General features: G+C 41.3%; 1 protein-coding gene across 1 annotated transcript; it reads right to left on the minus strand.

The window, feature by feature from the left end:
• Positions 1 to 16: 16 nt before the first annotated feature.
• On the minus strand, positions 17 to 3378 carry LOC110936362. Its single transcript, XM_022178730.2, has 2 exons — positions 2881 to 3378; positions 17 to 679 (listed from the first exon to the last, which is right to left on the minus strand). The coding sequence occupies exons 1-2, from the start codon at positions 3320 to 3322 to the stop codon at positions 138 to 140; spliced, it is 984 nt and encodes a 327-aa protein (XP_022034422.1). The 5' UTR covers positions 3323 to 3378; the 3' UTR covers positions 17 to 137.
• Positions 3379 to 12274: the final 8896 nt, after the last annotated feature.

Raw genomic sequence — 12274 nt, forward strand, 5'->3', positions numbered from 1 at the left:
GTAAAAAATGAAGACATTTTGAAACGGTTTTAGTAAAAAAGGTAAACAGCTCAACCTTCAATTTTCCTGTTGCATAATCATAGATTATTATACAACATAAATCAATATACAACTACAACCCGAAGTAAAATTAAGATCTAAGAAAAGGCAGCCTCAACAAAAACATGTTTCTTCTTTGGGTAGCCCATACCAAGTGCATGATTAATATACACCTTTCCGTCCTTCACTGTAGCTGCGGTTGCAATCCTATGTGTAAGCACACGCGACCTTCCAACAAGTGAAGCGGTTGACCAATCATCGTTACTCTCAACCAACTTCACACCATTGGCTCCAGCCACCACAAGTTTGGTAGGTGACAAAAGTTCCAAACCATCAGCAATAAACAGCGTACTGTCAAGATTGACCGGTGTGACTTTGTCGCCATTGTTGATTTCAACTTTGAAGAGGTTTCCAGTGATCGTGTGAGACACAAGCAAGTAACCGTTCGGATGGTAGACAATCCCGTTGAGGGTAACTATGTCATTGTACCATTCTTTGGCGTGAAATAATGGGCTCTTTATGACTGATATAAGTTTCCCGTCGACCCCAACTTTCCATATTTGAGTACCTTTGGCGTCTGTTACGTATGCATTCCCTTCTGAATCGACGGTTACATCGTCTGCAAAGCTTTTTACACCACCTGCAAAGATAACATTACTATGAGGATAAAAAGCAAAGAGGGAACAAACTTTGTATGATAACAACTGGCATGGGTTGTAAAATAAGAGATACTGTAACTGTGGATCATTATTATTATTAAAAAACTTTCTTAAAGCAATTAAAACAGTAAATTGGACCTATAGTTTCAAATTAAATATATGATAAGGTAACAAATTTGACCATATATAGTCATGAGCATTTCGGGTGGAAGTGATTGTAGGATCAAGGATGAGTGATTTCTTAGGAAGTACACACTCGAATAATCAATTGGGATTTTAAATTTAAATAACCCCAACTTTCACTGATTGGCCGATAACACTCCCAATTTTCAATTTGTACCACACCACTCTCAAGTTTCAACTAATTTTCCTCTGGTACTCCCAAATTAACAGAACACTAACCCAGTTAGTTTTTTTGCTGATGTGTCACTTGTGTGGTGACGTGGCAGCTGATGTGACACTGGTTTGATGACGTGGTAGCTGATGTCAGCAAACTGGGTTAGTTTTAGGTTAGTTTGGGAGTGTTGTAGGAAAATAAGTTGAAAGTTGAGAGTGGTTTGACACAAATTGAAAGTTGGAAGTGTTATTGACCAATTGATGAAAATTAAGGTTATCTAAATCCGATATCCCTGATCAATAACAATTGCATAATTATTTTTTAGGCAAAACAGATAATATTACCTTGTAAGAGAGATCAAGTGTTGCATATTCAAACAGAATTTGGGCAAAATTATTAATCAGCTGTGTTATTAATAACACTTGTTAATCTCCTATCAACGAATTTTTATCTTTGCAATTTTAATTTTCAAAGTAAGCAGTCGCCAATGAGCCCCCCCATTGGCCTTGAAAGAAATCAATCAAGAAGTTATTTTTTAGGTTGGTAGGTGAGTCTACCGAAGAAGACTTTAACAGAAACCCAAAAAAGAGATTGTTTTTTTCTTTTTGTAAGCAACAACTTGTAACCTACTTACAACATGTAAAGATGCCCCACCATCCTTTTTCCTCACTAACATAATTAATAGCATTGATTCGTTAAAATAGGCCAGTATGGCATGTGCCCATGTTATTTACAGTCATGTCATCAGTGGCGGATCTAGAAAACTTTCATAGGGGTAACGTCTTAAAAGAAAGGGGTAACGAAATCGAAAAAACGTTAAAAAAATGTCAAATTTTTCCAAAATTTACACCGCCAAGGGGTAGCGGAGGCTACCCCTTCTTATATGGTACATCCGCCCCTGCATGTCATATTGCATTGAATATGTCATTTTTTACTATATCAGAAAATAAGTTACCATTATTTAACAAGTCATTGCATTCTTAATATAAAGGCCTATCCTTATATTCTAATAATTACCATGATATGATTACACCTCAACATAAACCAATTTTAACATATAAAGGGTTTTTTTTTTTTTTTTTTTTTTTTTCATATATTGCTTGGTAGATATAACAAAAATTACATAAAAAAAACAAAAAAAAATGTACAAGTATTTTTACGATTATCACCACATAAAACATCCGGATACGATGATAAAACGATAAACCACAGAATATATATAAATATAAAGCATCTCTCCCTCCCACTTAAAGTTTGTCTTTATTACCTATTTTACCCTACCATTAAATCACCACTTAACAAAATTAAAGTTAATACCAAAACTAATAATATCTAATTAATTTCATTTTTGAACAATAAATTCATGTACCATATCAAATCTTCATCCTCATCACAAATTCATGTACCAATATATTCATGTACCATATCAAATCTTCATCTTCATCATCATCAAAAATCAAAACATCTTAAAAATTGAGTTTTTTTTTTTCAAGAAAAAAGTATTTGGTGGAAAACTTATTTACTAAAATGGCTAATTTATAAAATATTCATCAAAGTGAGTATTTTTTTTCTTAATTTTTTTTTTGAAAATTTGGGAAATTATTTGTAATAAATATATTCGATAGACTTGATAAAAAAATATCATCACGATCACTCAAATCCCACCGATAGCAAAATTAAGGTAAGTCAGAGGAGGAGGGTAAGATACCCGTAGGAACAGAGAGAGACTGCTCCCAGTGAGTGGATGAATGAGAGTGGGCTCGATGATAAAAAAAATATATACAAAATAAATCACTACAATTTTACCACAAAATTATGATTAACCAATCAAAAGTGAAACCAAACCTGAAGTACTAAGCTGAGTAAAAAACAAGCGTTCCCACGAATCCAAATCATAAGCAGCAACCGCACTAAACCTGTTACCAAACACATCTGCAATCGCCACAACCACACGGTTCCTAACCCGGTCAATAAAAACACCACAGGTTCCGTTACCAACGTGGTCCGTGTTTTTAACGACCGGGATCTCTTCAAGAACAGCGTTAGCCTTATGGTCATCTGGAACATAAACAACACCAAGACCACCAGTGTCCGTGAAGGAGACTATGAACCGGCGGTTCACTTCGTCCCATTTGCTTGATTCCCTGAACCAACCGGTGCTGTGGAACTGGTAGTGGTGGGTGGTTGGTGTGGCGGATTCCAGGGAGATTATTACGGCGATTGGGATTGCTGAGAGGAGAATAAGGAGTAGTAGGAATTTGGTTGAACAGAAGAAGGAAGAAGCCATTGGAGAAAGTAGATGTTGGAATAATAGTAATATTGATGCAAGTCTTATATATAAAGAGGGTAAAAGGATTTTTTATTGGTTTTGGATTAAACAAATGATTAATTAAAGTATTGTGAAGAATATAGATTTTAAATTAGGCAAGTAATTAATTAAAAATATTTAAGAAAAATAAGTTCTAGAAACTTTTAATCTCGTGACATGAGCGTTTAAAGGTTTGAAGTGTTTCACGTGAATAGTAAGTCAAATTAGTGGTGCGTTTTACAGTGAGAATTTGATTGGTATTGGTTTGATTTGTTACGCAAAGGCTGGAGGGTGAGGTTGGAGCCCCCTAGGGGCTTTATCAGGCCACGTAAGATCCACGTCAGTAATGGAGCCCCCTTTAATTTGAATGATGTGGATGGAGCCTCCTATTAAACAAAATTTAAAAATTTTTTTTTGATTGGTTGACATGTTGTTGGCCCCACCTGAACACATTAGAAAGCTCGTTACCATGCTAGCGCCTCACCCATGGCGCCCCCCTCTTAAAATGGAGGGTGTGGTGATGGAGCCCTTAGGGGCGCTATAGTGGCTGACTTGGCGGGGGTGGTGTAACAACCTGAACGTTCGTGCGTTGTTACTACTCGTTATACTCGTTACGCCTAGCACCAGAGATTCGGATCATAATGTAGTTATATCGCATACGTCGCTATTCCGCAGTATTTTCGCATATTACGCATACTTTATCGCTATAACACATCACATCACACGTACTAACACTCACGATGACGTTGAGTGAGCGCCTATTCTACCCTCCTCGATAGCCGTGATGTGTCGCAACGCAACGCATATTCGAAACACGCAACTTAATTGTCGCAACGCAGACTTTGAAATGTGGATATTTATACGACCCTTTGTGACTAATTATAATAGATATATGAATGTGGGTATGAAAATGTGTACCCAAGCTATCGCAAAGACTAACGAACAAAACGAAACATCGAAACGCAATTCGTCGGAGACCACCGATCGAGTGGCTGACCGATCGAGTGACCAACCAATCGGATTGCCATCCGATCGGATTGCCATCGGATCGGATTGCCACCCGATCGGACAGTCATCCGATCGGACAGCCATCCGATCGGATTGCCACCCGATCCGTTGCACTTCGTCACCTTTTCTCCTCTTCACCTATAAATAGCCCTTGTCACACCACTGTTCAAGTGATGTGATAGCTCTCACTCGACCAACGCGCTTTGGGGCTATTTCCTCTCGATTTCCGGCGATTCTTTATAAGTTTCTACCTCAAATCTTGTATTTTCTTGATCTACACGCACTCCTTCACCTTTCTATCTTTTGAATCTTAACTTTTAACCGTGAAATCACTAGATTTAAAGCATTCTAGGATGATGTCATCATGGCTTCTTATGAACTTCATGTTTTGGCCTCAATCCACCAAGAATAACTTGGATCTGAACGATTTTCACATGAATAAACAAAGATCTTGCATAGATCTGAACATATTCAAGATGAAAAGGATTGAAAGATGGTTTTCTAACTTTCTTTCAAACTCTTTTAAACTCAATGCACTCAAAACCGATAGAATCGGAGCTTGTTCTGATCTTCTACTCCTTCTTGTTGATGTGTTGGTTCAAGATCTGTGTTCTATCAACGAGACAACTGATCTCGGGTTAAACACGAACCATCGTCTCGAACAGCTGACCGATCGGATTAAGGTGATTCCTACCCGATCGGATCGCCTGGGTGTTGATAGGGTTCTGTTATTTAGCAGGATGTCATACCGTCTCGAGAAAACAACAAAGCTTACAAAACAATCAAGTGACAGGACGATCTAAGGCCGTCGAACGGATTGCCGTCCGATCGGATTACCACCCGATCGGATTGCCACCCGATCGGACAGCCGTCCGATCGGCTTGCACTTGGTTCCTCACTTAAGCTCTTAATTCAGCTTTTCAAAGTTTGAACGTCGAACGGATTGCCGTCCGATCAGATTGTCATCTGATCGAACGACCATCCGATCGAACGACCATCCGACCATGTGATGTTTGGACTTCAACACTTAACAAATTTTCAACATGTTCAATGCATTAACAGTTCTAACGGATTGCCACCCGATCGGTAGACTATCCGATCGAGTGACAACACTGCTGTGCACTTGTTCTCTGAGAAATGTCTCGCCGAACGGATCGCCGTCCTATCGAGCCGTCGTTCGATCGACCGACCTGAAGGGTAGAGATACTTCTCTGTTTTCAAAATGCTACAACGAAAACTTCAAAAGGCAAGCCCTCATACACAAACACATCCTTACCAAACAAGGTGACAATCCAATCGAATGGTCATCCGATCGGATGACCATCCGAACGGATTGCCACCCGATCGACTGGCCATCCGATCGGATTGCCATCCGATCGGATTACCATCCGACACTTGGTTCACCGCCACCGTTTAACGCACTATTCAATGCTTACGCTATCAATCTGTTATCAGGCTAATCCCAGACGCGCTCCCTTCAATCCAACCAAGTTGTGTTTGCTTGCCGAACACCGACTGTGAGTATACACGAACCCCTTTTTATCGCATTTTGGGTGTAACATACGTTCCTATTAAATCGAATTTATTAAAACGAATTATTCAATCAAACTGTTTATCACTTGCAAATAACTGTTATGCATATTTACACGTGATGCTAGTTACATATGTGTTAAGACTTATACTCGCGAGGTCCCGCCTTATCTAGTATAGTACTATAGAACCCGACGGGATCTAGTTAGGATGAATAGCAATCGCAATCGCAGCTCGAGTGACTTAGCTGGTAGTATTTGTCTTGTATGCATGTATGTTGAGGTATCTCGTTTATGTATTTGGTAATTCGCAACACCTTTTATTCATTTATGAAATTCTATCAAAACTTGTATACTTGCCAATACTTTTGTGTTGACGTTGTTTTAACGTATGTTGCAGGTTTAGTCGCAGTCTACATCAAATCAAGCTAGGAAGTCTAGAAACATACCTAAAAAAATCTACGTTGTCGGATTTGTATTGTTTGGGAGAATATGAAATTCGTGACAACTTAGTGATTGTAACTGTTTATTAGTATGAGATAATGAACGCATTAAATACTGTCGTAATGTAGTTGTTATGGATTCTCTTGAGCAATCTGATTCGCCTAGTGTCGCGCCCCGATGATTCCGCCATCGGTTGGGGTGTGACAGATTGGTATCAGAGCCATAACTATAGGGAATTAGGCCAGACTTGACCTAGTCCGGGTCAATGTCTTAGAAACGACCTAGTCTATAGTCTAGGTACCAACGGGCCGACTCGTGCGAACCCAGTAGGATTTGTACGGGCCTACTTGATACTCTCGTTCGAATCCGCCAAAACTACAACTTCGCGTGAACACCGCGTACTACAACTTCACGCGAAGAGCCTTTCCTAAGGCCGGAATATTACTTAGCCTTTCCTAAGGCCAACACAATACACACGTTTTCGAAAATACTCGCATAACACAACCGAGTGATCCAGTCGAGATCAGGCGTGAAAACCAAGAACTCTCGATAAGATCGCTCACTCCGCGCATTTTTCTAGCACGAGAGCTTTTCGTCGAGCTAGGAGTGACATACATATCTCAACAAAAGTCTCCATTTCAAAATCTAGTGGAACTCCCGAACTTATTCGAAGAGCACAACCACAACTAAGAGTGAAGTTATTAAGTCAGGGGTGAAACCCGTATCTTAATAAACCGTTCCACTCTCTATAAAATGGCTTTCAAAAGCTCCCACCAAGGGCTCGGCTATCACAATAACTCGAGCCACACGATGACTAGGAAGACGAATGCCATGAGCTGCATCCCAGTTGAAGCATAAGTCTTCTAGGGCAACGCGCGTGCACGAACTTGTTGGGTATAGTTGGGTTACCTTGGGTAGTCAACGCCTAAACACCCGAGGCACTCTATCTATTTCTCTAGCATATGACTTGCCAATTTTACGCTTTACTGAACCTATTTACGCTTATGTGGCTATGATTTAAAACTTTATGCTTTATCGATTTCTTGATTCATCGATTTTCGCTCCCTGCTTTTGTAAACGCACAAGTCGCACAACCATCGCAATCTAAAACGAAAACCGAATGTTCGCAACAAAGCTAATGTCTAATTACTCGCTCTCGCTTTCTCCCTTTAACGCGTCCTCGCGCGTTCTGCACCGACATGTAAAGTCTATAAGTGTAAGCTACAACTAATTATATATACAAGCAAATCAATTGTGTGGGAACTTAGGAATCTCGTGTCTCCTATGTGGCTCCTATATGAAATCTATTATATTACTCTCAACAAGTTTTGATCGCGCTCAATCGTATCGCAAAACTCAAAATCATTATGATCGAATCTCACTCCAAATCTCTCTCTGTCTAGATGTCTTCAAACGACTCTACATCGAGACAAACAGCTAGGAGAAGAGCCAAACGAAGCGCTGAAAAAAGGATTGCCTCGCTCGTGGCCAAGGAAGTGGCCAAGGTCATTCCTCAAATTGTCGCTCAAGTGCACTCTCTCAGCAACTCTCGAACCCCGGAAGACTCTAAGACGGAAGCACCGCAATCTGCTTTTCTCTACAAACACTTCAAAGCCTGTGACCCGATGGAGTTCACGGGTGAATGCGGTGTGTCTCAACTACTCCATTGGTTCGATTCTATCGAAGTTACCCTTCGTCAGAGTGGGTGTCCTGATGGTTTTCTTACTACTTGCGCTACCGGAGTATTTCAATCGCGAGTACTCGACTGGTGGACAGCCGAACGTAACAAACGTGGGATCTCCGCAACTTACGCTCTCTCTTGGGATGAGCTGAAAGAGCTCATGAAAAAAGAGTACTGTCCTCCCCACGAAGCCCAGAAGCTAGAAGACGAATTTTGGAAAATCAAGCAAGTCGAAGGTGACAATACTGGCTACACCGCAAGGTTCAAACAACTTAGCATAATCTGCCCAAGTCAAGTCAACACTTCAGAAAAAGCCATCACGAAGTATATTCGCGGTTTGCCTGAATGTGTGGGCGATTTTGTCGAAGCTGCAAGACCTGCTACCATCGAAGAAACCTACCGCTTAGCCGCAGAAATCAACGACAAACGAGTCTTGGACGAATTTTTCTCCAAGAATCTTGTCAAACAAGCTCATCAAGCAATCGTCATCGATTCTTTTGACGATTCTTCCGACGATTCTTCAGGTGAGTCCTCAGACGAATCCTCCGACGCCAATGCACCGCTTCAGGAAGCTCAGTCCAGCCGCAAACGAAAGACCATCAGCCCAAACTCTTCAACAACCGAACTGTCGCAACCAGAACCTCTCCAAGCAATTCCAGTTCACTCGAAGCGCGACTACAACGGAACTCATCCCCTGTGTCTCATATGTACGTATCACCACCCGCTTAAAGCTAACTGTCGCTTTTGCGCAAATTGCAACTGTTATGGTCATCTTACTCAGCACTGTCGCACGGGGCCGCAAACTTGAGGAATTCCAGCAACAATCGCAGTCTCCGTAGAAGTCCTCCACAGCAACATTAGTTATGCTTCCAATGTTGTTGTAATGATACGATTTTTCTTCGTTAATTTCTTTTGCATGTTGAACTTGTTCTATTTCTCGACGCAATGTGGACTCTATTTATCTTTCTCTCTCGCACTCGCGCACGGACTATATATTAGCACTATATACTATATAATGTGTTTTACCCCTGCTATGCGTTCTTGAAGCGAGTTGCGATAAACGTGCAAGGGACAACTTAATCACGGGTGCACACAGGATTATGTTGGTCAGTGCACGGGGATCGTAATAAGTTTCAGTAATGCCATAATGTTAAAAGCATGGTTAAGCGTGGTGGATACGCCGCTGGTACTTCCTATATATAAGTGTCTTGACCATGTCGACACAGTGTGACACCTATTCACGGGGCAGAGGCGTGTGGTGGAAGCATGGTGGATACGCCGCTGGTACTTCCTATATATAAGTGCTTCGCCATGCTAACCAATGACTTGTGAAGAAAGTGCCATACAAGTTGAACGTTATTAGACCAAGTATACTATTAACTCTATTTTCGACACACTACACTACATCGCAAGGCGTAACAATCTCAATCGCAACTCAAAGCGTGTAATCGCTAGACTTCTCATAAGTCAACACGCTCGCAATTGCATTATCGGCAAAATCTATCTCGCAATCTAAATCGCTTATAGTGTGTTCGCTCAATCACTTATTACGTGCATCGCGCTATCGCATATCGTGGGTATCGCTCTATCGCTTGGGTGTCACTCTATCGCTTGTGTATCGCTCTATCGCTTTGTATTGCTCCATCATTTCTCGTGTATCGCCTAACGTTTATCGCCATCGCTTACCGTTATTTATGTTATCTGTGTTATGTTAGCACACATGACCTCGCTTCACGAGACGAAATTGATAGGGTTAAAACATGGCGGATACGCCGCTGGTACTTCCTATATATAAGTGTTTTAGCCGTATTAGCAGACTTTCGTGGAAAAAGGTCATGTGGGGCTTAATGTTAGTAAAAATTTGAGGTGTCGTTTAATCTTATCAAATAGCATATTCCCATCGCTTGCAACGCATCGATCATCGCCTATCGCTCGACGATCGTCGCTATCGCTCGTCGCTTATTGCTTTTCGCTTATCGCTGCTGTCTTTGCTTATTATGTTTGTGTTGTGCTATCGAATTTTCGTGTACCGCTTATCGTTTATCGCACTCGCTTGTGTCACTAAATTGAGTTCGTAAACGACTTCACCGCTCAGTTTGCTCAATCTTTCTCTTACACTTGGTCCAACCATCTTTCGCGTGGACCGAGGGGATCGAAATCTATCAGTACTATGTCGACACACACGACACCGCCTCACGAGACGGAAGCCATATGGCTAAAACATGGTGGATACGCCGCTGGTACTTCCTATATATAAGTGTTTTATCCATATTGTCAAACTTTCGTGGGAAAGTGCCATGCGGGGCCGACGTTAAATTTAAAATTTTGATATTATTAAAACCTTTGTGTAAACAAAGCTTTTCTTACAAAACTTTTTCTACAATTTAATCAAAACCTTTGCACAAAACGAGATTATCTTGTAATGTTGGTGTGACAATCGACTCAAGTTACTGCCGCGTGACGAGGAAAATTTCGTAAAACGAGTTTTAAACACCTTAAAATATTTTAGTAACCTAATAAAACCCCACTCATAGCGCTGGTGTGAACATCGAAACAGTTTAACACCGCACCGTGGAAAGGTTTTTCATAAACAAGTTTCTTCAAACCTTTTCGAATTAATCAACTTTTCGAGACTTCAAAACACTATTGGATCGCTCTTTGTGTGTTGCCATCTTTTGTATACGAATCGCCTTACTCGCTGCCATCTCCAGCCATCGCAACACTTTCCCTCGTCGAATTTCAATCGATCGCTTGCTTATGTTGACGCTTTTAATCGCTACTCCCACACGCATCGATCCTCGCAACCCTTCTTGTGGATTAATTTCGGGACGAAATTTCCTAAAGCAGGGGAGATTGTAACAATCCGCACGTTCGTGCATTGTTACTACTCGTTATACTCGTTACGCCTAGCACCAGAGATTCGGATCATAATGTAGCTATATCGCATACGTCGCTATTCCGTAGTATTTTCGCATATTACGCATACTTTATCGCTATAACACATCACATCGCACGTACTAACACTCACGATGACGTTGAGTGAGGGCCTATTCTACCCTCCTCGATAGCCGTGATGTGTCGCAACACAACGCATATTCGAAACACGCAACTCGATTGTTGCAACGCAGACTTTGAAATGTGGATATTTATACGACCCTTTGTGACTAATTATAATAGATATATGAATGTGGGTATGAAAATGTGTAACCAAACTATCGCAAAAACTAATAAACAAAACGAAACATCGAAACGCAATTCGCCGGAGACCACCGATCGCGTGGCTGACTGATCGAGTGACCAACCGATCGGATTGCCATCTGATCGGATTGCCACCCGATCGGACTGCCATCCGATCGGATTTCCACCCGATCCATTGCACTTCGTCACCTTTTCTCCTCTTCACCTATAAGTAGCCCTTGTCACACCACTGTTCAAGTGATGTGACAGCTCTCACTCGACCAGCACGCTTTGGGGCTATTTCCTCTCGATTTCTCGCGATACTTGTAAGTTTCTACCTCAAATCTTGTACTTTCTTGATCTACACGCACTCCTTCACCTTTCTATCTTTTGAATCTTAACTTTTAACCGTGAAATCACTAGATTTAAGGAGTTCTAGGATGATGTCATCATGGGTTCTTATGAACTTCATGTTTTGGCCTCAATCCACCAAGAACAACTTGGATCTGAATGATTTTCACATGAGTAAACAAAGATCTTGCATATATCTGAATATATTCACGATGAAAAGGATTGAAAGATGGTTTTCTAACTTTCTTTCAAATCTTTTACACTCAATGCAATCAAAACCGATAGAATCGGAGCTTGTTCTGATCTTCTACCCCTTCTTGTTGATGTGTTGGTTTAAGATCTGTGTTCTATCAACGAGACAACCGATCTCGGGTTAAACACAAACCATCGTCTCGAACAGCTGACCGATCGGATTAGGGTGATTCCTGCCCGATCGGATCGCCTGGGTGTTGATAGGGTTCTGTTGTTTAGCACGATGTCATACCGTCTCGAGAAAACAGCAAAAGTTTCAAAACAATCAAGTGACAGGACGATCTAAGGTCGTCGAACGGATTGCCGTCCGATCAGATTACCACCCGATCGGATTGCCACCTGATCGGACAGCCGTCCGATCGGCTTGCACTTGGTTCCTCACTTAAGCTCTTAATTCAGCTTTTCAAAGTTTGAATGTCGAACGGATTGCCGTCCGATCGGATTGCCATCCGATCGAACGACCATCCGATCGAACGACCATCCGACCAT

This window comes from Helianthus annuus, chromosome 4, assembly GCF_002127325.2.
Source record: "Helianthus annuus cultivar XRQ/B chromosome 4, HanXRQr2.0-SUNRISE, whole genome shotgun sequence".
NCBI lineage: Eukaryota > Viridiplantae > Streptophyta > Magnoliopsida > Asterales > Asteraceae > Helianthus > Helianthus annuus.

What these genes read in the sequence shown, in the direction of transcription:
- LOC110936362 (XM_022178730.2), bottom strand. Translation starts at nt 3,322, where the DNA reads ATGGCTTCTTCCTTCTTCTGTTCAACCAAATTCCTACTACTCCTTATT. An exon ending in TACTCAGCTTAGTACTTCAG is followed by an intron (nt 680 to 2,880) that starts GTTTGGTTTCAC and finishes TTATCTTTGCAG; the next exon opens with GTGGTGTAAAAAGCTTTGCA.